Source organism: Gigantopelta aegis, chromosome 4, assembly GCF_016097555.1.
Source record: "Gigantopelta aegis isolate Gae_Host chromosome 4, Gae_host_genome, whole genome shotgun sequence".
Lineage (NCBI taxonomy): Eukaryota > Metazoa > Mollusca > Gastropoda > Neomphalida > Peltospiridae > Gigantopelta > Gigantopelta aegis.
The window spans coordinates 97,019,087-97,046,845 of NC_054702.1; the positions used below are offsets into that span (position 1 = coordinate 97,019,087).

The 27,759-nt window shown below is 39.1% G+C and overlaps 1 protein-coding gene across 1 annotated transcript; it reads left to right on the forward strand.

The window, feature by feature from the left end:
* Window positions 1-550: 550 nt before the first annotated feature.
* Window positions 551-26,867, forward strand: LOC121370098. Its single transcript, XM_041495199.1, has 13 exons — window positions 551-817; window positions 2,349-2,525; window positions 4,090-4,264; window positions 6,072-6,212; window positions 7,567-7,703; window positions 9,264-9,369; window positions 15,793-16,049; window positions 16,697-16,879; window positions 18,154-18,328; window positions 18,975-19,115; window positions 20,259-20,323; window positions 24,541-24,615; window positions 26,397-26,867. Exons 1-13 carry the CDS (start codon window positions 579-581, stop codon window positions 26,512-26,514), a joined length of 1,989 nt encoding a protein of 662 aa, XP_041351133.1. The 5' UTR covers window positions 551-578; the 3' UTR covers window positions 26,515-26,867.
* Window positions 26,868-27,759: the final 892 nt, after the last annotated feature.

Here is a 27,759-nt window from a genome sequence, read left to right on the forward strand (position 1 = left end):
AAAAGATCCCTTGCTGCATGTCGTAAAAAGAGTAGCCTATGTGGCGACAGCGGGTTTCCTCTAAAAAAATATGTGGTCCTTAACCATATGTCTGATGCCATATAACCGTAAATAAAATGTGTTGAGTGCGTCGTTAAATAAAACACTTCTTTCTTTCAATAGCCGATGTAGGCCTACCTTTTGTACCCAGATGTCGTTAAACATTAATTAATTAATGAAGTCCTTTATTCATACATGCTTGCATGCATCACACACACACACACACACACACACACACACACACACACACACACACACATAAATACATACGTACGTATACAAATATAAACTTGCACATGTATACTCCCACATACACAAATAGACACGCAGTTTATTTAGCTAGCCAAAGATCAGGTGAATATCTCCAGGCAACATTCATTAGATCAATACTATTACTACATATGTTCTGTTATTTATCATCCATCCACTATGTCCGGGTATTAATACATGTTAGACTTGTCAAGACACGTCTGTTCGACTTCCCGCTTCGCCGCTCTGGCGTGTCGTACAGTCTCTCGTACACACTTCTTTCTACAACCATGGGTCTGCCAGATGACATTTCGTCAAGCCCAGCTGCTATTATCGGAACTCTAGCTGCGGGTGTCCTCATAAAGTATGGGGTGGGGTCGTACATGCACTGGTGTAGAAAACACTGCTACCAGAAGGTTGGCACCGTAGCTGAACTGTACATCTACCCCGTGAAAAGCTTTCGCGGAATTCGCGTACGTCGGGCAGACTGTACCAAGGTGGGACTGCAGTACCACGGCGTCTTTGACAGGTGAGTACACGTTTTAATGTGTAAGTAAACACGCATACGTATACTTACTTACCAGGCGCGGATCACTTATTTTTACTGGGGGAGGGGTCTAGATGCATCTGCTGTACTGGAAGTATATTAGCGGTGAATGCGCTTTGAAATAAGTCGGGGGGGGGGGGGGGGGGGGGGCTTTTTGTCGTGAGCGGGGTGTGGGTGTATGGAGGTCCAGACTTCCTCGATCCATCTGGATCCGCGCCTACTGACCCGTAAGAAGAACAAAATAATATTGATACCTGTAACTTAGACTGGACCAGGAAGACAACTGGGAATGATTGATTTTATTATGATAAAAACAAAACATTACGCTTGGGTAATTATTTAACATTAAGGGCGGGATGTAGCCCAGTGGTAAAGCGTTCGCTTGATGCGCGGTCGGTCTGGGATCGATCCCCGTTGGTGGGCCCATTGCGCTATTTGTCGTGCTAGCCAATACACCACGACCAATATATTAAAGGCCGTGGTATGTGCTATCTTGTTTGTGGGATGGTGCATATAAACGATCTCTTGCTACTAATGGAAAAATGTAGCGGGTTACCAAACGTTTGACATCAAATAGCCGATTATTAATAAACCAGTGTGCTCTAGTGGTGTGCTCTAATGATTTTGTTGTTCTTGGAGGTAGGGTAGAGTCGGGGGGGGGGGGGGGGGGGGGGGGTCGGTTGGGTGGGTAAGTTATAATATTTGGTACGAAATACAGTGTATTCTAAATAGTTACTAAATGTTAGCAAATAGATTTCGAATACCACGCGTTTGGTAAGTCATGTCAGAATTACTGTCGTCCTCGAAATTATACACATTGTTGTATCCCTGACCTTTGACAAGTGAATACTTAACATGGGGAACGTGTGTATGAATGAAAGTATAACGCCTGGCTCGGGTCAACTTTCGCGATTCTATGTAAATCGTGACGGTCGGGATTCATACAGGGGTACAAGACCAGTACCTACGAGCCTTAAGGCTGACGGTTTAACCCCTACAACGCCGGGGTCGATTTTAGATGATGAATACATGGCCTAGAGATCTAATCGTACCATTCCAGCAAGTAACGGGGAACTACATTTTCCAGACTACAACCATGTACCAAATGTTTTATTCAATCAAATATATAATTTTTACAAAGAACAACAATACGATACAGTCAAATAATTCATTATAGTCACAATCACAAGTATCATTCCGATGATTATCTACAGCTATTTTGTTCTCCAGATGCCTGGAAATTGCGTTTAAAGCCATTCGAAAATAAAAATGATGCACCATCGTCATATATAGGCCAGAAAGGATTTAATTATCCCCTGCGCCAGTGCGTTAATATCTGTGTATGTAACAGTCAACCTCGACATACATACAATATATAGATATTCATACATCAGTACATACATACATACATACATACATACATATGTATTAATATTATTAAAACAACGCTGCATGCATATTAAAATAATAATTTAAGTTGTTTAATTTTATACTGTATTTGATTATTTGCCAGACACTGGACAGTGAGTACACGGAATGGCGTGTATCTCACTCAGCGACAAGAGCCCAAGATGGCGCTCATTGAAACAAGTCTTCAGGAAAACACTATGTTGTTGGACGCGCCAGGAATGAAAACCATCAGAATCCCCATTGATCCTCCCCTCGACAAGTCCAAGATGAGCAAAGTTACGTGAGTTTTAAAATCACAATAACAGGAGGGTTGCAAGTTCCAACTTCTAACTGCACGTATGCGTAACGCACTGACATATCTCAGTTACATACATAAAAAAGTATTCTTTCTATGTAAAGTCCATCTGAAGTACACGTTTACATACAGCTTGTACACCACATTATACACGTTTGGAATAATTGAACTGTGTAAATTGAGAGCATAAATGTATGACATAAAAGGCATTTCCTGTTTCTACACGCACGCATCATCTTACAACAACCTCATTACTCACTGGAGTATTTAGAACGTGTGTGTTTACTGTCAGTTCCATAGAAGAGGGGACCTAATTATACTCAGAAAGTGAGAGGATTGAAGTTAAATCCTGCATTCTTTAATATATTTTCAATAGATCGTCAATTTTTATTTTCTTACCATTAGGCACATTCTCCTCTACATCTTATTTACAATTTAGGTCACAATCAAACGCATTAGACGTGAAATACACAACGTCTGGCGGGGCACTACGATTATTTAATATAAATTATTATACGGCATATCTAAGGTGGTAAGGCAAGTTTACTGTTTATATAGAAGTATATTTAAACATGAACGAATCGTTAGATTGGTCACTGAGGATGTCAGTTTTTAGTACTAACTTCATAATTATTTAATCATAAACGTTTATAATCTAGAATCAAGACTCAATCAATAGACTCTTACCTCAGAATGGTCTATCGTTTTATTTTTAATTTATTTTTTCGTGCTTATATCCATTGAAGGTTCAAGCAAAATGTCTTGGGCACACACGTCAGATATCTGCTCTGTTCAGGATTTTACAAGTTAAAATGGTTTGTCAGCCAAGTGGTCAACCATCTGACACGTGCTTACGTCTACTGAAGGTTCAAGCATGTCTGTCTTGGGCACACATGTCAGCTATGTCTCTCCAGGATTTCCCAAGCTAATGGCTAGTCAATCATTCAATCAACCATCTGACACGTGCTTACGTCTACTGAAGGTTCAAGCATGTCTGTCTTGGGCACACATGTCAGCTATGTCTCTCTAGGATTTCCCAAGCTAATGGCTAGTCAATCATTCAATCAACCATCTGACACGTGCTTACGTCTACTGAAGGTTCAAGTAGTTTTTCTTGGGCACACCTTGGGAGTTCTCCGAGGAATGTGTCCAAAAGAGGTCCTAAATGGTTAGTTGTTAGTGATTACTGAGAGAAGGTTTTAAAACTCACTCGGGACGAGAACCGGTTCTGGCGTGCAAATCTTGTCTGTCCTGTCTTTATACTAATGGCCTAACAACTACCTTCAAATTACACCAAAATCTACAAGTCTGGGCAGACCAGACTCCCAAATTAATACTTTCATTTGAGCTTATAATTCGCGCTTATATCCAATAATTAAGGTTCAAGCGCGCTGTCCTGGGCATAATCGCCGTAGCTATTTATAAGACTTATATCCAATTAATGTGATTCCCAGTACCTGTTGGTATAATTAGCCTTAAGTCCGATGTCTTAACGACACCATCGGTTATGAAATAATAATGGTTATTGTTTGACATTACTGTAATCCAGTGTTAAAACGGACACGCTTGATTCTCTGGACTGCGGGGACGACGTGGCCGAGTGGTTGTGCAGATACTTCAATCGTGACGGCTTACGACTGCACTTTTCACCGAGAGACATGGAAAAACGAGACGCGTCGAAAGCCGTCAAGACGTGGAACCACCCGGCACTGCCTGGCGACTTGGTAAGTTGTTATGTCCAGTCATGTAACCCCAGTCTTTTCCTCTTTTTTTGCCTATGGCTAACTTTGCTAACTCATGCGTACACAGGGCATAAAATTTGAATTTTTCAGACAACCAATCTAGTGTCGGACAAAATGACCGCGGTGCATGTTCGCAATTCATGGCACATTCTCTTGTGACAGGCAAAATGGGTTTTAAACTAAATCAATCTAACGGTAACTGCACAGGTACCTTCGCGTGAGCCAGATGAGGCTATGTACTGGCATGCCCTGACAGTCACGAAGTTAATATTAGCGGTCATTTTGTCCGACACTAGGTACAGTCATTAGAAGGAAGGAAGGAAATGTTTTATTTAACGACGCTCAACACATTTCATTTACGGTTATATGGCGTCGGACATATGTTTAAGGACCACACAGATATTGAGAAAGGAAACCCGCTGTCGCCACTTCACGGGCTACTCTTTTATATGTACCATCCCACGGACAGGATAACACATACGACGGACTTTGATATACCAGTCGTGGTGCACTGGTTGGAAAGAGAAATAGCCCAATGGGCCCACCGACCGCGCATCAAGCGAGCGCTTTACCACTGGGCTACGTCCCGCCCCTCCCCCCCCCCCAGTCGTTAGAATGTCATTACGTTTGCTATTAATAGACCCGAATCAGCCAGAAAGTGTTCGCAATCGGCCGATTTATTTCGATTGCCTTGAAATAGCGGTGGGAGATATTTTCATGACACCCTTCTAATTAAAAAATTAATTAGTTTAAACATATATTGTTTTCATCAGTGTCATTAAATTGCATCGGTATATAATATAACATTCTAAAAAACTACACATAAGAATTCTGTGACGTGCTTAAAACACAAAGTTCCAACTGTGCGGTTTTCCAAAACATTGATGATATTAACCAACTCACGTATGTTTCGATTTTATGACGAGCGATTACAGCTTTTGCACGAACGATCCGTCGTTTATGTCGATAATGGTTTTACATAACCGACAGACGAATGAAAAAATCGTTCGTGCAAAATTTTATTCCCTGGTGTGTGTGTGTGTGTGTGTGTGGGGGGGGGGGGGGGCATTTTTGTTAACCTTATGTGAATAAGCATAAGCGCACGAGACAGGGAGGGGGAGGCAGGGAGGGCAACTGGAGCAAATCCTCAAATTCGGGCTAAAACGATAGAGATTTTTTTACCATGTTTTCCCATCATTCTACCCACAAAATTAGATCTAATCAAGGTAAAAATGCGCAGTGTTTCGTTTGGAACCCTATATAGCTGTTTGACAGTAATGCTAATATGAATACATGTTGTTATCCAGATTCGGACATTTTCGTTTAATTCGGGTAAAAAGCAGCCTGCTCGCCACCCCCATCTTACAGAAATGGGAGCCCGTACGCCACTGTGAACTGGGGCACACAAAAAGCGTACCTTTATTTTGAAACATAAAATAATTATTAATAATTAAAGTGTAAATTATGGAGTAGTGTTAGTATGAAGAACGTCTACAGGCAGGATTTGAAGCGAACTGCCTTTATAGTACTGTAAAAAGCAAGTTACGCCAAATATTCAGTACACAATAATTTACATAATAAATTCATCTAAATATTTTTAAACTTTACGTTAGTATAGAAATTGAAATCTTCCAGTGTTTGAAAACTGAAGTTATTTTTAAAATACAGTTCGCTTCCAATGTTTAATGTTTTGAATCAGTTTTTAGCATGTATAAGTGTGATCACTGGTCATCGATATTTTGCTTTTGTCAATAGTAAAATACTAAAAATCAAATTAAATTTTTTTCAGACCGCGTTTTCTGATTATTGCGCCTATATGGTGTTGTCTAACCCGTCCCTGGCTGCACTTAACGAACGACTGGACGACCAGGTCCCCATTGACAACTTCCGCGCCAACATCATTGTAGATGGATGTGAAGCATTTGCAGAGGTATGTTGTACGTAATAATTTATGTCAGACAGGCAGGCAAGTGATACTCAGATATTTAGAAGCACAACAAATGTCAGATCTTACTGTCTTATCTCCATATGTAGATCTGAAATACATGTACAACATTGTCATTTCTTATGATTAGGATTATCAGACCTGCTTAAGGTGTTTATGAGAGCTAGATGTATTTTTTGACTGTTCAATGCAAGGACACCTGAATGGGTAAGGTTAGTTTTATTACGATCTTCTAATAACTACAAGATAGTTGGACATCAATACCTCATATAACCAAACGGAACAATTTATGGTAATTGTAGACATGATTATGCTTCTGATGCGTATTTATACAATACCCTTAACCATGCGTACATAAACAGACTCATATAAATTATTAATAACACTTTCACTTTAGATTCTATAGTTAATGGTTTATATTAAAAAAACTGCCACATCAGCTTAAAATACTTTTAATAAATGTTGTGTTTGTTACAAACCGTACTGACACTTAAAATCCCTGTTTTCTATGCCTATCTTTGTTATGGTTTAACATTTCATTATGATGAGACAGATGTTCACTGTGTTGTATCCGTATTAACTTTAACATTTACAGTAACTGACCCTAGTTTTTAAACAGTAAGGCATATTCTTCACTATTGGAGCCGTTTATGGTCACTCAAATCAACCATTTCTTATATTTTATTGTTTATATTATCCATTTGCATACAGCCGAAGTGTTTCTGGTCATCCTGGTGTTTTTAATACCATAAAATGCATTTTTATTATTATTTAAAAACGCACGTGCGTCTGAGAGGCAACTGTTTTGGAGTCGAGTTCTAGTATATTTTTAGGAATAGTTTCGTGTTTCAACGCCACAGGCTCTTGTTTCACCCTGTTGTAAATCTATCCAAATATGTTACACGTTTGTAGATTAACTAAACTAAGAGTCCATTTTCACGCGTTGAAACTAGGGTCTGCGACTTTAATGTTCATTGTTTGTGTTGTAGGACTCGTGGCAGAGTATCAGTACTGACTATTTTAATATGATGAGATAGAAGTTCATTGTTTATGTTGTAGGACTCGTGGCAGAGTATCCGTACTGACTATTTTAATATGATGAGATAGAAGTTCATTATTTGTGTTGTAGGACTCGTGGAAGAGTATCCGTACTGACTATTTTAATATGATGAGATAGAAGTTCGTTGTTTGTGTTGTAGGACTCGTGGCAGAGTATCCATACTGACTATTTTAATATGATGAGATAGAAGTTCATTGTTTATGTTGTAGGACTCGTGGCAGAGTATCCGTACTGACTATTTTAATATGATGAGATAGAAGTTCATTATTTGTGTTGTAGGACTCGTGGAAGAGTATCCGTATTGGAGAGGCCCAGCTCCGCCCATTGGACGCGTGCACACGCTGTGTTCTCGTCACGGTCGACCAGTTCAAGGGAGAGAAGAACAACAACGAGGAACCCCTCGCTACCCTCAAAAAGTAAGTACAGTAAAACCTCTCAAAACCGGACCCTTTGTTTACCGGACATTTTTCACATTCCTTTTTAAAATATCAGTACAAAAGAGAACCTCTCTAAACCCTTAAAACCGGACATTTTACTTGGACAAGAGGGTGTCCGATTTAGGTGGGTTTCCAAAGTGTGTTAGTTTTGTTTGACGACTCCACTAGAGCACATTGGTTTGTTAATAATCGGTTATTGAATGTCAAACATTTGGTAATTTTTAACACGAAGTCTTTAGATGAAATCAGCCACACTTTTTCATTGGCAGGTCAGTCTAGGATCGATCCCCGTCAGTGGCCCATTAGGCTATTTCTAGTTCCAGCCAGTGCACTACGACTGGCATATTAAAGGCCGTGGTATATACTATCCTGTTTGTGCAATGGCGCATATAAAAGATCCTTTGCTACTAATGGAAAACATAACAGGTTTTTCTCTCTAAGACTATATGTCAGAATTAAAAAATGTTTGACATCCAATAGCCGACGATTAATAATAAATCAATGTGCTCTAGTGGTGTCGTTAAACAATACAAACTTTTAACTTAACTCCCTAATGAAACCAAAATGGGCAGAGAAAGGTTCCATTTTCTTTGATTATATTTATACGCATGATGGATATATTAATTAATACTGTTGTCTGTTGGATGTATTTTAATCACACCCTGCATAATAGTGATTGATTGGACACATGATCACATGATTAGATCTGCTGAACTTTCAAGTATGGTCTTTCTAGACATACATTCTGACCTCTGCAGAGATTTCTATCCACGAAAAATTATGTTTTTGTAACCTAGTATAATGCCGTTTTTAAACAAGTGGTTACTTTATGGGACCTAATAAACGTAGTAGTTAAAGGCAATCCAACCGAATCCATTATAGAACTTAATTTATCAAATCATTCTGGTACGTCATAGCGAATGACCTAATTTCACCTAAAAAAGATCATCTCAGCGTAGATTTTGGCTGAATATTGATCAATAAAACTATTAAAGACCCAATACACTATGTTATTAGCTTTACACGTGTGTTGCGGCATGTTTATGAACTGAGACTAGCTACTGACATCACAATCAAAGTAGATCACCATCGTCTATTTATTTACATATAATGGAGCATTTTATTACAAACTTTTCACACACATATGAATCTAATGATTCGGTGGCTTTGGTCCACCAGTATTGTTTTCTTGTACAACAATAAAATAAATTCAAAACCATTCACCAGAACCAAACACTGAAATGGACACCCCACCAGTCGTGATTTAGATTATCCCTTATGACATAGGTTGAAGGGATTCTTATTATGTGATGTAACTATAATCATTGTTATACAGACCTCGCACTGAAAATAAATTGAGGGAGTGATGAATTGCTCCCCTAACTTAGATAATATTGATGCCATATAAATTCACATGCCAAGGGAGCTAAAATTACTGTTCTTGAACTAGTCTTGAATTGTAATGGGGAACGAGTAATAGCTGCCCTTAAACGGCAAAGTCTGATTCATAGATTTTGATTGTGTTTTTTCTCTCCGTAGATTCCGCTTGAAGCCTCCATATGGAGAAAAACCAGCATTTGGCGTGAACGCAGCATTAGATGCTCCCGGTTCCATCAAAGTTGGAGATCCTATTTACGCGATCTACGCATAGTCATAGCAACACGGCAAACAACAATGTCATCTGTATCAAGTTGACAGTACTTGGACACATTGTAATCAAGATATTATTATTTTTATATTTTCATTCCGTTTGGTATTTGGTTGGGTACAGAAAAAAACGTCAAGGTGCGAAAATAATGAATCTCAGTTACTACAAAGTTCAAATGGTATATTGGTCAAAGATTTTTAACATGCCAATTAACTGGTACTTATAGGGTGTGTGCCACCAAATCAAATCTCATAGATGACAATATGGGGCTAAAACTCCTATCGACATATACATCATGGATATAAATACTACCACCCCTCAACCTTAAAGTAAATCAGAAAAAATTAGGGGTTAAGCTGCTATTTTAGTAGAACCCAGCACATGTTTCAAGCACAATGGTAGTTGGTACATTGACATTAATTCAAATTAAATGACAGGAATTTACTGGCCAAATGAAACAGTATTTTATCATAACAAACACTCTCACATTTATCAACAATGGCAGGACTGGTAGTTTCAACTGTGGGATGAAAAGTTTGTGCTCCTCGAACTTTTACCTACTCAGATTACTAGATACTATTTGGTGTACAGCTGCTACCTATAACACTGGTCCTGTCTCCATCACATGTTTCACTGTGACATTTTCCTTTTAAAACCCAACAAAATCATAAAACGCACCTGACTCTCTTGTTTTTTAAGCCATGATTTATTTTTTCTTTATTGTTTCAATCATATATTTTCTCAAATAATTTTAAAACGATTACAGCAAATAAGATCCCTACCTTTGGTGCTATCTAAGGATATTTTCAGTTATATTTTCATCTGATCTCCTTCTCAGAGCATGTTTTGCACATAAACGCTCACAGACCACAACAAATGTGTTTTTAAATAAAATAATAAAATAATGACTATTAGGCCTAACGACATTCTAAAAAACCCACCACATAATGTTGTTTTGCGATATATTTCTTTTATGTCAAATGTTGTTTTGTGTTGTATCAATATAACATTATTTTGTTTCTTACAAATCGGTTGTACTAGGACCAGAATATAGAATATTTTGTTACTTATATTTAATAAAATGTTTATAATATTGAACCAGTAGTTTTATTATCATTTACTAACTTCCTAAATGTTTCGTATTATTCAACCTTAGGACAGTTATCACTTACAATAAGGTAAAAGACTGCAAGATAAAGACCATTATTAATATTGAATCTATATGTCGAACACAGCATTGATTTATGTCTGATCTACATTACATGTAATGTAGGCTGTGTTCGACATATCGACACTCTCGTCTGACCTATTTAATTGCACAATTTTAGCATCGAGACCGTGTGATATCTGCCGCTGATGAAAACAGACGAGTTTATGACTTGTGCGTGTGTTTTTGCATAACGGTGGGAATGGTATACTGCTGCTTCATATTCGCAAGCCACTTTACGCACCCTTGTTTTGGCTTCGTATACAATAAATATAGAATATCTTACGGTAATTTCACTTGAAATCCATATTTCGTAAAAGGTACAAGATTTTCTTCAAACACATTCAGGTGCAATTAGTAATTTTCAATAGCAATTTTGAATTGGATTTTTCCCCAGCATTTTTAAAACGGAAACGTCATGTACCTGGTTTATGGTTATTGTAAGGTCTCACTACACAGATGTCATCTGCCATTGAAACCCATGTTAAATTGCCCAACTTCAAATGAAGATTGCCAATAGAACGGGTTCTCGTTGGCACTAACAACATACACCATTGCAAACATATATTATATAAGCATTTATTTTCACTCCAAAATTGAGAACATTCCCGTCTCAGTTTTTTTGCTATAGTACCGCATCTGGCTGTAGTACCGGTCCGAACAGGTGGTTCATTAACCGATTCATTCCGGCTGTCTCTTGCGCTATACATCCATGTCCCAAAAGGTCAATGCACAATGTTACAAATTAGCATGGGCAAAATACAGCCAGAAGGCTAACCATTAAACATATACTCTTCAAAAAAAGAAACGCAAAAGGGTACAAATGGGTTATAACTCCGATTTTATGTTTCCTACCGGTTCATGCTTTGTGAATATAAGGTCATTGCATGTCCCAAACACATTCCCACGGTTACATTCGATAAAACGCAGCTACTGTACAATAAAGTTCCAAAATGTGAATATTCGCAAAAACGCAGCCACGTGCAAACCATGTCACCACTGCACGTGCGTTGTCTGCACGTGCAACATGAACACCGACAGTATAAAAGTGCAGGGTGTTCGCTTGCCTGGCCTCTGTATCTGGCCGACAGTTGATAATCCAGGACATGCCACGTCTCAGTGAACCGCAGAGAAACAATGCCATCGGCCGACTAGACGCAGGCGAATCCAGAACGGCCGTTGCCAGGGCATTCCATGTGTCCCCAAGCACCATCTCCAGACTGTGGGACCGTTACCAGCAACATGGATCAACACGTGACCTCCCTAGATCCGGTCGACCACGGGTCACTACCCCCGGGCAGGACCGCTACATCCGGGTACGCCACCTTCGGGAACGATTGACTACTGCTACCTCCACAGCCGCAGCAATACCAGGTTTGCGCAGGATATCCGACCAGACCGTACGGAACCGCCTACGTGAGATGGGAATTCGTGCCAGACGTCCAGTTCGAGGTGTCATCTTAACACCACAACACCGTCGACTCCGACTGCAGTGGTGCCAGATTCATCGACAATGGCCTCAACTGCGATGGAGACGGGTGTGGTTCAGTGACGAGTCCCGATTTCTGCTCCGACGTCATGATGGAAGATGTCGCGTGTATAGGCGTCGTGGTGAACGTTATGCGGCAAACTGCGTGCAGGAAGTGGACAGATTCGGCGGGGGTAGTGTCATGGTGTGGGCAGCCATCTCACACACTGGCAGAACTGACCTGGTCCACGTGCAGGGCAACCTGAATGCACAGGGCTACATTGACCAGATCCTCCGGCCACACATCGTTCCAGTTATGGCCAACGCCAACGCAGTGTTCCAACATGACAACGCCAGGCCTCACACAGCACGTCTCACAACGGCTTTCCTACAGAACAACAACATTAATGTCCTTCCTTGGCCATCGATATCACCGGATTTGAACCCAACTGAGCATCTATGGGACGAGTTGGACCGACGCCTCCGACAGCGACAACCACAGCCCCAGACCCTGCCCGAGCTGGCAGCAGCCTTGCAGGCCGAGTGGGCCACCATCCCCCGGGACGTCATCCGTACTCTGGTTGCTTCAATGGGCAGGCGGTGCCAGGCAGTTGTCAACACACACGGAGGCCACACCCGGTATTGACTCCAGATGACCTTGACCTTGGTGGTGTGTCCTATCACTTACTCACAATGGACTAGAGTGAATTGTGAACAATCCTGCAACATTTGGTAATTATCGGACTCACCATTCAATAATTAAATCAATTCTCCAAATGTTACGACAATGTGGTTTTGCGTTTCTTCTTTTGAAGAGTATATATATATTTTTAATTCTTCACCATTTCCTAGAAGTGAATATGTGAACCATAACGTGTCACAATTAGGAACTATAGTGGACCGTGATCAATGAACTCTCAAACGGAAGTGATCTGTGTAGTGAGACCTTAATTAAAGTTTATTAACAGATTTTGTCAAACTTGGTTTGAAGTCAATTTGATAATTTGGGTCATTTACACCATGAAAAGCCATACTAGACCAGTGTAACTTATGAACTCTAAACAATACACCAAAAGATAGATGCACCATACCATCCAATAAAACTTCATACCACAATAATTCCAATCTCTAAAAATCCCTTTATTATAAACCCTTGGATTGGTCAAATTCGTATCACGTGACAATAAAAACTGGCATTCATAGCACCATGAATCTCAGTTTAGCACTATTTTTGGCTATATAGCCGGAACTACTTTATGAATTATGTCAACAAAGGAATCCCCGAGGAATTTCCTTGAGATTCTATTTTTAGACATCAAACAGTAATCGTTTGCTGTCAAACTTCTAAACATCTTCACATATAAATTATACCATACAAAATCGGTCGCTTCAGACATTTTTATTAAAGGTTAAAAGTTATTGAAATTACTTACGTTATATGTTTATAGTGAATTCAAAATCCCACAGCTAAAAATCTATTTTGCCGATCCAAAAAAAGTATATAATTCCAATGGAATTTGGTATTTTACAAAAGCGATTTCAAAAACAAAATTCAGTCGGTTCATGCCAACCATTAGCAGTAACGCGCATTCAACGGCATTGTAGTATGACGTACACAACACATAGTTTCTAAGTTTTCGCGCCACTGCGATGCAATATTTAAACGAGTCGGGTTTTGAAACTAGGCATATCATGTACATGTCGGGACACAGGAACGAAGCTTCAATTCGAAGCTACAACAGAGAATGTTCCACTTTCCAAAAATGAAACATGAGCATGGCACTGTCAAATCTCACGAATACTTGTGTCGCACCACTTGAAGTCACACATGCCAAAACCATCCTGTTGCCACTTCCACAATTACAAGGCCAGTAAACACAGAAACTCGCGACACACCTGTTTCATCCATTTCCGGAAACATTGAAACCACTTTCTCCATGCCAAATCTATCAACACATGGAATTATCACGCACTCAAAATTTTATAACTGTAATTTCAACGTCGTAATTGGTAAATCTGGACAGTAATCAAAAAATGGCGCCCATCCACAGTTCGTAGTTAAATATTCATACACCAACCGGTTCACATATAAATTATAGCATACAAAATAGGTCGCTTCAGACATTTTTATTACAGGTTAAAAGTTATTAAAATTACTTACGTTATATGTTTCTAGTGAATTCAAAATGTTTTTAGTTGGTATTGACATTTAATGCAAAAAATTAATATGAATTGTATTAATGATTGTAACATTGTCATTCTCTCATTCGGCTATTGACGGAAAAAGCCGAACCACCATAGGGATTCCGCTAATTTAGTATGAATTTCGTGTTAATAAAATAGTAAATAGTTGGAAAATAGAGTTCACTTTTTATTTTAAAGAGCTTTACATTAATGACATGGTTATGTGTTTGGAATTATAAAAATTGAACGTGAAATTTTTTGAGTTTCATGCTAGTATGAAACGCAAAACCGCTTTACACACTTTAGTATGAATGGCTTCGCGCTAACGCGCTACGCCATTCATACAGTGTGTAAAGCGGTTTTGCGTTTCATACTAGCATGAAACTAGCAAAAATGTTCACGTTCAATTCTTAACTGTTATTCCTTGGTCATTCACACAATAGGTGGCCATCAAACAAACAACCACTACATGGTAATGTATGACCCTTTTCTAAGGCTAACCATTAAACAAACATATTGTTTTAATTCTTCACCATTTCCTAGAAGTGAATATGTGAATCATATCTTATGTCACAATTAGGAATTATAGTGGACCGTGATGAATGAACTTTCACCCGGAAGTGATCTGTGTTCAAAACCTAAGGAAATACAAAGTGACGTCATTGGAATAATGACGTCATACAAATTCAAAATTAGCTCTATTATTACAATGCTTCGCCACATTAAAATAAAAACTGGTGTAACAAGCAAGACAACGCTGTTTACAACTCGGTATTTTTTTTCATAAGTCTGGACAAAATATTAATTTTAAGTTTTAAAAGATGAAAGAAATAAAAAGTACCTTTTGTCAAATATAGGCCTATCATATAAAACAAATTACCATTGGATATGTTTTATTTGTTATATACGAAGCCCCCCCCCCCCCCCCCCCCCCCCCCCACCCACCCAAAAAAACAAAAACAACAAAACAACAAAAAACAACAACACCCACACAAAACAAACAAAAAACAACAACAACCCAACCCTATAAAAAAAACAACAACAGGAAAAACACAAAAAAACAAACAATGAATTACAAGACAAGACAAAACCAACAACCCAAATGTAATCTGAGAACATGTATTAATGGTAACATTACTGTGCAAGATAACTCTTCTCATATACGCTATTAATAAGGAAAACACGCCTATCTCCCTTTATATTATTGAACAAAAGTATGAAAAATTAGACCTATCTGTAAAACGTCACGTAACCAAAAAACCTGAATAAACCGTGACGAACTTTTATGGACGTTCAAATTTAATACATTCTTAGTCTTTCATTTATAAGTTTATTTCGAACTGCAACATTATTCTTCATGTAGCGACAACACCAACACGTGGAATAACACACATTTCTCCATTTGTATGAAAACAGTCGTTAACGGTTTTTATTTTTAAATTATTTTTTTTACATGTATGGCACTTTTGGCGCACCATACTTTAGATAACCCAATCAAAAGCAACAGGTTGAGTTGCACACGGTACAGTATCGTAAATTTAATATCTTCGCTATCCGGTAGTACACCACAGACACAACTATGTCGTCTGTATCGGAGTTCACGACTCCGCCTAGTGTGTTACTAGCGACACTAGCAGCCACCTCGGCAATGAAATTCGCGTTCAGTGCTGTGATAAGATGGCGGTATTCTCAAGACTTCGAGCAGGTGGGTCGAGTGACAGCTCTCAACATCTTTCCAGCCAAGTCGTGTTCCGGATACTCCGTGCAATCGGCCGAGTGCACCCTGCTGGGCTTGAGGCACTGTGATGTCACGGACAGGTAGAGTATACTGATCGAAATAATTTAGGTGACACGAGTACTGATTTGGCATATGTACACTGAACGTGCCCTGGTATGTTAATATAGTATGGATGTCTGCTGGAGACAAGAGAATCACAATCCGGAAAAAACCCACCCCAAATATTTTGTTTTGTTTTAAATCGAAAACAAGCCGTGTGATTTGTAAGTAGCAGTCGTGGGCGGTTCAATTTGGTAGTTTCCCTCTAAAAAAAATACGAAAAAGAGTTTTAGTTTCAAATGCCCATTTTTCTGTAGTTGAACAAGTAAAGACCCTATATTACTGTGTCTTGTTTTTTTCTCCCAAATAATCTAATGTAGTATAAACGGACCTATATTAAGCAATCACCTGTCTTAAAATGAAACTTTTTAATACTCCCTGATGGTAGTTCGAGTCATCTCCAGCCTTATTGATATTGATATGTGGGGAACAAATATCCCAAATGGGCCTATGACGGGGATCGACCCTATACCGACCGAGCATCAATATCAACAAGGGGTAGGGCTGGATGTGACTCAAGCTACATGATGGCTGCTTAACATGTGTTTGGCTGTATACTGTTTCTTTAATCTGATTTTTTTTTTTTTTTTTTTTTTTTTTTTGTAATTATTATTAAATTGTTTTACAGACATTTTCTTGTAGTTAAGTCAAATGGAGATTTTCTTCACCAGCGAATCAAGCCGCAAATGGCGCTAATTAAATTCACACCAGAGCCCGATGATGACGTCATCACAATCCGGGCTCCCGGGATGGAGACGATTACAGTTCCCAAGGATCAACCAGTCGATAGGTCAAAGGTCATAATGTGCAGGTACGTCTGCTAACCAAAAGTTTCTTACCGATTTATTTTGTACATATATATCGTATACTTCACATGATTTGAACAGCTTAAAGGGACATTCCCGAGTTTGCTCCATTGTAAGATGTTTCCGACAAATAAAATATTTCTACCATTAAATTTACATATTAAATATATTTTCTTGTTTAGAATATCAGTATCTGTATATTCAATGTGTTTCTGGTCGTCTTAATATTTGTAAGAAGCCCAAACTGGATTTTTTCTTCAAATAATTTCGTACGTACGAACAAATAGTTTTTAGGAAATAAAATGAAATTTAACCTTTTAAAAATATTAGAACGATTAGAAACACGTTTAATATACAGCCACTAATATTTTATACAGAAAAATATATTTGATATGTAATTACAGTCGTGAAAAAGCCTCTGTTAGTCGATAACATCTTAAAACTTGCAGAAAACTCAGGAATGTCCCTTTAAATAAACCTTGAATAAATCTTAGGTCGCATACATGTCTTCTCTCGCACAATGATATATCAGTACTGTCGGAGAGGAATCTGTGGCAATTAAAGTTATTTCACTGGAAATGGTAAAAGTTAATTTTTGTTTTGTTTAACGACACTACTAGAGCACATTGATTTATTAATAATCAGCTATTGGATGTCAAACATTTGGTAATTCTCATATATAGTCTTAAGAGAGGAAACACGCTACATTTTTCCATTAGTAACAAGGGATCTTTTATAGACAGGATAGCACATACCACGGCCGTTGATATACCAGTCGTGGTGCACTGGCTGGAACGAGAAATAGCCCATGGGCCCACTAATGGGGATCGACTCTAGACCGACCGCGCATCAGGCGAGCGCTTTAATACTGGTCTTCGTCTCGCCTCCAGTTTTAAATGACCACAGTGCTTCATTGACATTATTTTAAACTTTGTTTGTATTTTGTCAGTGTCGGGAAGAAATATCCCAAATGGATCCCCTGATGGGGATCGACCCTAATCCAACAGCGCATTTGGCGAGCGCTTTACCATTGAGCTAGCCTACGTCCCATCCCCCGTTTCAAATAAAAACAGTGCATCATTGACGCAATTCTAAACTTTGTGTTTTGTCAGTGTCGGGGAAAAAATATCCCAATGGGCCCACTGACGGGAATCGACCCTATACCGACCGTGCATCAAGCGAGCGTTTTAATAGTGGGCTACATACGTCCCTCCCCCCAGTTTGAAATGAAGAACGTGCACCATTTACGCTATTCTATGCTTTGTTCGTGTTTTGTCAGAGTGTTTGACTCGAAGCTGGAAGGGCAGGACTGCGGTGACGAGGCGGGGAGGTGGTTCAGTCGGTTCCTGAATACCGCCGGGGTTCGACTCATGTATGCGGCGTCGGGTCTCACCAAGAAAGACCTACCATCAGTCCATGTCGCCTGGGGGAATCCGTGTGTTGCTGGAGACCAGGTGGGTTACTATGAATGTCTGTTGGAGACAGAGAAATCTCAACCCGAGAGATACAGTTGTTTATCTGGCAGTTGATGGCGATTTAAGGGTTGGTTTCCCTCTAGAAAAATACGAAAAAGTGTCCGGTTAGTTTACAAACTTTGAAAGGTCCTTTTACTGTAGCTGGACAAGTTAAGAATTCAGACAATTTGCAGCAGGCCCTAATCCCAATTGTAAAAGGTGTGATCAAGCCAATCGTTGAAAAGCATGTCTATTTTACCCATCGACTATTGTCAATGAAAATAAACACAAGTATTAATTGCCGATGTCTTTTTATCAAGCACCTCTCGTGGTATGTTTTGTTATCTGGCAAAATATCATATCTAGGGGGATGGTGCAAGTGTACTTCTTGAGCTAAAAGTTCCTTGTCAACGTTTAAGGAAGCTTACACAAAATATTTAACAGCTACAAATATTATAAATATGCTACATCTATTTTGTCGTTTTGATGCTCCAATATATTATTTTTCTTCAGTAGCTCTAAAGTGTTTATTTCTAGTTTAAGATTCTGTGATAATATTTGACATCGTAAACTATAAAACTATTATTCAGTTATATATTTATAAACATAGGATTTGTTTATTCTGGGTTGGTTTCGCTTCTTGCAGGCGGCGTTCAGTGACTTCGGGAGCTATCTAATCCTGTCAGAAGATTCCGTGGCTGCCCTGAACGAGAGACTGGAGAGACAGGTAACCATGAGCAACTTCAGACCCAGCATCGTCGTGAAGACAGATGGACCCTTTCAAGAGGTTGGTACTGGGTAGGAATCGTGTTGTTGTTGTTAGGTAGACTGTCACCAGCTTATACATTTGTGTTGGTTAGTTCATTTGTTAGTCCCCTTCCATTCCCGTAGCCCAGTGGTAAAGTGTTCGCTTGATGCGCGGTCGGTCTAGGATCGATCCCCGTCAGTGGACCCATTGGGCTATTTCTCGCTCCAGCCAGTGCTCCACAACTGGCGTAAAAAAGGCCGTGGTATGTAATATCCTGTCTGTGGGATGATGCATATAAAAGATCCCTTGCTGCTAATCGGAAAGAGTAGCCCATGAAGTGGCGACAGCGGGTTTCCTCTCTCAATATCTGTGTGGTCCTTAACCATATGTCTGACGTCATATAACCGTAAAATAAATGTGTTGAGTGCGTCGTTAAATAAAACATTCCTTCCTTCCTTCCTTCCTTCCTTCCTTCCTTCCTTCCATTGCAACCGGAAAGAACTATAGGTTTCATCACCGTCCTTCTGCCCGTCTGTCTGCCTGTAGGCATGTCCGTCTGTCCGTCTGTCCGTCCGTCTGCCCCACATATAATTTTCCGGATATTTGTTTTTACAATGTTTTTATTGAGCTTTATCATGTACGGTTACATATCAAGTTTGACTTTTATGGCGATTTACTCATTTTTGACAGAGTTATGGCTCTTGAACATAGACGATATGAACATTTGTTTTCCTCAATTGTTTTGCAATGCCTCAAAATATTTAGCTAACATTTTGTGTATAGCTTTATTGTGTTCCATTTTTCACAGAGTTATGGCATTTGAACTTATGAGATAATGATATAAAAAATAAAACGTTTTCCGGCTTTTGTTTTGCAATGCTTAAAGATATTGAGATACAAATGTGTATATAGTTTTATCATGTACTTTTACAGATCGTTTACCAGTTTTCACAAAGTTATGGCCGATGCATTTAAGAAATACGAAATTTGTTGGGCCCGGTAGGTGACATGTATTGCTTTAGCAGTATATATAAGAATGCTTGTTAATTTATTAATTCGTTTTTTCATTCTTTCTTTCGACCCCCGCTCCCTACCCTGTCTCATACGCTTATGAGGAGTGCGATTCAGAGAGTTATGGTTCTGTGATTTGAATATCGTGTGTTTTTCCGCTCAAATATCTAGGACAATTGGCAGGAGATTAAAATAGGAGATACAGTCAGGATGAGGATGTTGGACTACTGCACCAGGTATGTAACGATGTGCATCTTTTTCTTTTGTTTAACGACACCACTAGATCAAGTTAATTTATTAATCATCAGCTATTGGATGTCAAACATTTGGTAATTTTGATATATGAGCCGTCACACGCGAAAACCTACAACTTAGCGTGACATGAGAAACCGAGTAAACGCGGCTCAAAGTTTGACGTCACATGTAAACGCGGAAGTAAAAGTTGACATGCTGTTTGCGTTGTTTGTTTTGAAGAATTTAGAAGATGACATCTTCTTTACATGAAGATCAGTTTGAAGTAAACATATATCTGTATGTACAATAGTGTTTGGTTACTATTTTGTATTTTGTACCTGAGAACATCGGTCGAGATCGTTAGCGATACCATCAGTACTTTGATACACATTTACAAGCATAGGGAGAAGTCATATATATTGATATGGTATGCAAGTATCACACGTTTTTATAACGTACATGATTATACATAACATAAAGTTCAACAACTTTTCCAAAAGTTAAATACAATATTCATAAGTTAGACCAAACATCAAATTAGGATCGTATCGGGTTGCATGGGTCTATCTTTCGGTTAGGCCTACCTGTTCTGTGGACTACAATTAACACCACTATTTTTACTCCTATTTCTATTTATAATCTAAATACTGAAAACTAAATCATTTCCTACAAATATATATATATATATATATATATATATATATATATATATATATATGTGTGTGTGTGTAACAATACTACATTTTTAGTTATTTATTTTACCATCGTTTACATACAAATTTACTGTCGTCTGCACACACATTGCGGTACGGTAACAGAAACGTTTCATTTATATACCTTTATTATGTCATGATGTCATTGCATAAGCTGGCCTAGAGATTAACATGCGGAGGTATAATAGATCAATTCTCGAAAGGTTGTTTCTCCCTCAACCAATTTTATTATTATTATTATTGCTGTGCGTGTATGTGCGTGCGTGCGTGTGTGTGTGTGATAATTATTAAATTATTATAATATCTGTTCACTTTACTCACTTCACATCATTTGTATAGGAGTTGGTTTTCTTTCCTTACAGATGTATATTTTAATTTTACAAGAGCCTGAAGTAGGCCTACTTTTTGAGGTACATTTTAGAATTCAAAATAGAAGACCAAGACTAAGAACAGTGGAAACGGAAGAAACAGTATCTGTATTAGATGACGAGCGGGACGTAGTCCAGTGGTAAAGCGCCCGCCTGATGCGCGGTAGGTCTGGGATCGATCCCCGTCGGTGGAGCCATTGGACTATTTCTCGTCCCATCCAGTGCACAACGACTGGCATATCAAAGGCCGTGGTATGTGCTATCCTGTCTGTGGGATGGTGCATATAAAACATCCGTTGCTACTAACAGAAAATGTAGCGGGTTTCCTCTGTAAGACTATAGGTCAACATTACCAAATGTTTGACATCCAATAGCCGATGATTAATAAATCAATGTTCTCTAACTTTAACTTTAACTGTATTGGATGAATATGATAAATACAGTCCAGTATATGTTGATAATAATACTGAACATAGGATCAGACACTTATCTGATGATAACACCAGTGAGCAGAATGACACTGAACCTAATCCAATTAGCACAAGTTACAGAAAGGATGCAGTGGATTGTCTTTGTCTAAAAATCAAATTTATGACCATATTTTGAAGTTGAGGGAAATGGAAAAAGAGCAGAAGTAAATGTAGGCCTACATAATATTCTCGCTGGGTAAAAATTAAAGGAGGGCGGAAGCCCCCCTCTACCTCCTATAAAAGAAACCAGAAGAGAAAAATGGAAAAGAAATGTAGGAAACACGGTTATTGTATAGGCTAGTCCGAGTACATGGACTACGTGTAGGCCTATCGTTGGGTATTGGTCGACTTTGCGAAAAGACATACCCCTTTTTTTAATATTACTTTAATAAAGATTTCAAGATATCTAAAAAAATAAAGGTGATCCCCTAAATTGGGATATTATGTCTGTGTTCTTTTTATTTCTTCATCGAATGAATCGATCGCACTGATATCGCCAGGTGATAAAAAGTAGTTTCGTTTTGTAAAGGCGGTGTATATATAATTTGGCATCCAAGAAAAATACTTTTAATGATGTACACTACCACTTCCGTTATTTTTATAAGCGGTGATACCCCCAAAATGAAAAGTTTCTAATATTTTATAAAGAATTGCCGAATAAACAAATGACTAATTAAAAATCATCAGTTACGACCAACTACATCTGCAATTGAGAACAAAATATCAGACGAAAGTTCGTGAACACAAAAAGTGATTGACCGAGACTGTTAAAATAGTGTTAAATTACGTTACGGTAACTATCGTAAGCTACTGAAGTTTTTCCACACCGCGGCTTGTTTTCTTTGATTTTTTTTTTTTTCAGTGTGAAAAAAAGTGTCCAATATGAAATAGCGGAGCTGGGTTCTGTAAAATATAGTAGGATGCGGGAAAATAAAGAGGGATGGAGAAAAATAAAGGGGGCGGCAAAACACGAAAGCGGGGCGGCAAAATGCAATAGCGGGCCGGCCGCCCCACTTAAAAGGAGCAGCCAGAACACTTGTCATAACAGAAACAAAACTAAATATAAAACCATCCAGGCCTGTACGCAGAAATTTATAAGGGGGGGGGCGTAATCGACGAAAACATACAGTTCACATCGTCGGACTATTTTTTTTTTTTAAATGTTTACACATCCACGGATGGACCTCGGCAGACTATGGGGGGGGGGGGGAGGTGCGTACGCACCCTCGCAACCCCCCCCCCCCCCACCCACCTGCGTACGGGCCTGCAAGTACCAGGTTACAACATGCCCGCTACCAACCGAAGAATGAAACGATATCGTTCGACAGTACGACACCAATAAAATATGAAATTACTCCATAGTGGATACAGGAATCTGAATAAAGTGGGGTGGGATGCAATATGTAACAGAAAATCGAAAAATATTGGTGCGAAATGTTCTAGTTCGCTAAATTTCCTATCTGTCACTAATTAGTATTAGCCTACATTCATGTATGGGATCTGTAGATTAATTAAAAAAAATTAAATCCGAATATATCGCTTTAAAAAAAAAATCGGAATATATAACTTAAAATCCTGGGTAAAAATAAAATGAACAAAGTACCGATTCCAAATCAATTGATTTCATTGAAATTGGGCGGGAAGTCGTCTACTTTGATTTTGAAAACGTGACTTCATTAATGGTGTATTTTTACAAGATATAATTAAGATAGAGCCCAAATACCTGAGATTTAGTTTTGTAAGGGTATTACCTGTTATTTACCAAAAAATAAGACAAAGTTGTAGGTTTTCCCATGTGACGGCTCATATAGTCTTAGAGAAAAAACCCGTTACATTTTCCCATTAGTACCAAGGAATCTTTTACATGCACCATCCCACAAACAGGATAGCACAGGAATAACCCAATGGGCCCACCGACGAGGGCCAATCCCAAACAGACTGCGCATCAAGCGAGCGCTTTACCACTGGGCTGCGTCCCGCCCCGTAACGACGTGTAAGATTTGTAATTATCTCAGTGATGGCTCCATGTTCACCCAATGGCAGAGACCAATCCGGATGACTGTTTAGACGGAACATATCATCACAACTATTTAAGTGTTCAACGAGCTTCGTCTTAGCAGGATGTATCCCCTTTAATCGCAGGCCTGAGGCCCTCGGTGGAACCATTGTCTGATTGGTTCTGTTCTCCTCCCAACCAGTGCCCTAAGACTGGCTTCAAAGGCCGTGACATGTGATGCCCTGTCTGTGGGGAAGTGCATATAAACATTCCTTGTTTCTAATGAACATATGTAGCGGGTTACCACTGTCAGAATAGCCAATGATTAAAAATCAATGTGCTGTATTGGTGGTGTTAAACAAAACCAACTTTGTATTGTCACATGAAGTGGCAGTCCACCTGAATGATAATTACTTGATTCATGAGATCAATCTTAACATCGTCAAAACTTCTTTGATGATAATAAGTTATGATAAATAATTTTTATTTTATTACTTTCATATAATTCATGTTTTCAACCTTCGCTTTCTGAAGTCATCAGTTCCAAACGAATGAATAAACGTTCAAATGCATACGGTATCTAATTCACCCCAATATATTCAGTGACAAACACGTTATTTGTAGAAGACTGTGTGTGTTTTCTCGATACCTTTCTAGTATTGTGTGTTACAGATGTCTGCTGACCACGGTGGATCCACAGACTGGAGTCAAGGCTGATGATGGTGAACCTCTCAAAACACTCAAGAGGTTAGCTCACGTCCAACATATTCGTTTATTTTCTGTGTCTTATGTTTTAAATGCCCTGTCATTGGCACGTATTCTTCAGCTTCTTTCTCTGTTCATCATCCACATCCCAGGCCTTGTCCGACTCTCCAACCGTGACAGGCATTAGATCCACCTCTACAAAGACAAGATGACACACACACACACACACACACACACACACACACACACGCGCGAGTTTCATAAAAAATGGTATGCTAGTTTAATATTTTATTTATTACAAACCAGATGCAAATAAACCATAACGCAGAAGCAAGTATACGTCGAGAACTACTACACGCAATTTTTCTACGAATTGGATCAGCCAATGATCTACATCACGGTCACGTCACGCCAATATTATACTAGTTAGATATTGAGTGATTGTTATGACATGAGTAATATCTTACACTGGTGCGTAATAAAACATAACACATTTGATATAGCATTCCAAGATTGTATCTTAAACGGAGCTAGGGGAACATTGGAGCTATGTGTGTTTATAGTTTTTCCAATGTTGGGAATGGCAGTCCACTTACAGCCTAAATACCTGACAGTGATTTATGGGAGCAGTCGTGACTTTATATAAACTTGCCTTAGACTCTGCTGTGTGCTGAGATACGATTTCAAATCCGATAACTGTTTTGTTATTCAGATTCAAGTATTTTATTTGTCACGGGGATCCTATAATACCCGTAACTGAATGAAACACGATTGTCCAAATATCTCTCCTAACTGTATATCTATTAGATCTCTCTGTAACAGGCAGTTATACCCGCTGGCTCGTCTAGGTATGATCAGAGATACGATCTTATATAAAGTATATATTATTATAGCACGTTTAGTTCACTAGAAAACACAACAAAAACACAATACACTTTGGAATCTGTATTAACCTACGCAGACCAATGTACTGCCGCAGTAGTTAATTAACAACAACAAATAATAACAACCCAGAACTGATCACTTAATTAGTTAATCTCTAGGTGTCTAGTTTACACAATATGCTAATCACTTCACCGTGACACAACACCCACACGTGTGATAATTGAGAAACGCTGCCAGGGGAACTTAATTAATAAAGGAATTACAACTCTATTCCTAACTGGTTAATTTTTAATTAACCCTAACTACTCATTCAATAACCTTGTAATACAGACTTAATACTGGTACCTATCACAATAAAGACAATAACCTACAGTTTACCTAGGTCCTCTACGATGACTGGCTAAGCTTTAATAATTATTTAGATCAGTGAGCCTACAGTTTACTGCGTCAGATGACTGGCAGCACCGTCTAAATAATATTGGTATAATACAGTATTAAAATATTTGAAGTCACATCAATCACATCAAGGTTATACACAGAGCAGAAAATATAATATTTACCAGTCCGGACGGACAGCGATCCCCTGGAGCCTTCCTTTTGTTTCTCTCCGAAATCGCTAAAACCCTAGCTATTTATTATAAAATCCCAGACTGGTCCGGAGACAGGATGCGGAACCGAATGTTATGATGTGTATATTTCCACAGTAACCAAGCGGTATTTTTTTCTCAGATGGTCAGACTTAATGACGCCTAGTCGCCAAAATCACGGTTGTAAAAACCACACTCGCGGAGGTATTACGTAACTACTGGCCACCTGGGCTTAAGTGCATATTGGAACTGCACACGGCCCTCTAAAACAATTAATATCGCCACAGGCGAAAACAAAATTAAGAGCATGTTCCGTCACATTATTGTACAATAATTTCATTCTCTTTCCAGTTTCCGGTGCTTTAATCCGTACGGATCTTCTCCGTGTTTCGGTGTGAACGCTGCCGTGGACGTCTCCGGTCCTGTTCAAGTCGGCGACCCCGTATACGCAATCCTCAGGAGAAGTTGATACGAAATGAGTTCACATCAAGAGCCCCGTGACCTGGTCATGATTTGGTCTATACTCTACAACATATGTCTTGTAAATGGAGAATATCTGTATTTGACTGCTATGTAACGGGACAGCTATTATACCATTTTCTCATCATTCACAACATATAAAAATAATCTATATATTTGTCCTTCCCGCAGTGGCTCACTGCCATAACAGAATTATGTATTTCCTCTTAAAGATAATGTACCGGCCTCGGTGGTGTCGTACTGTTAAGCCATCGGACATAAGACTGGTAGGTATTGGGTTTGCAGCCCGGTACCGACTCCCACCCAGAGCGAGGTTTAACAACTCAATGAGTGAGTGCTCAGTGGGTAGGTGTAAACCACTTGCGCTGAACAGTGATCCATAACTGGTTCAACAATGGCCATGGTTTGTGTTATCCTGCCTGTGGGAAGCGCAAATAAAAGATCCCTTGCTGCTAATCGGAAAGAGTAGCCCATGTAGTGGCGACAGCAAGTTTCCTTTCAAAATCTGTGTGGTCCTTAACCATATGTCTGACGCCATATAACCGTAAATAAAATGTGTTGAGTGCGTCGTTAACTAAAACATTTCTTTCTTGTTCTTTCATTATAAACAAATAAATAAATACTCGGCAATGAGAATTGTGTTATTTGTTTCCTAGACAATGCCATGTACATGTATACTGGTACTGGCGGAAAGAGCTACCACTTGGCATTCCTCCTCACAACCTTTGATATACCAGTTGTGGTGCACTGGCTCCTTCGGTGTGTCCATTGGGCTATTTCTCGTTCCAGCCAATGCACCACAAGTGGTATATTAAAGGCCGTGAGTTGTGTCATCCTGTCTGGGATGGTGCACATAAAGATCCCTTTCTACTAATGGAAAATTGCAGTGGTTTTCATCTCTAAACCTCTGACAAAATTACCATCCAATAGCCCATGGTTAATAAATCAGTGTGCTCTAGTGATGTCGTTAAACAAAACAAACTTTAAACTTTGGTACACCGGCTGGAACGAGAAATAGCCCAATGGGCCCATTTACGTGGATTGATCCCAGACCGTGTATCAGGCGAGTGCTATACCACTGAGCTACGTCACTCCCCCAGTTGCTACATTTACTATGTAGGCCTACGGGGCGGGACGGAGTCTAGTGGTAAAAGCGTACATCTGATGCACGGTCGGTCTAGGATCGATCACCGTCGGTGGGCCCGTTGGGCTCTTTCTCGTTCCAGCCAGTGAA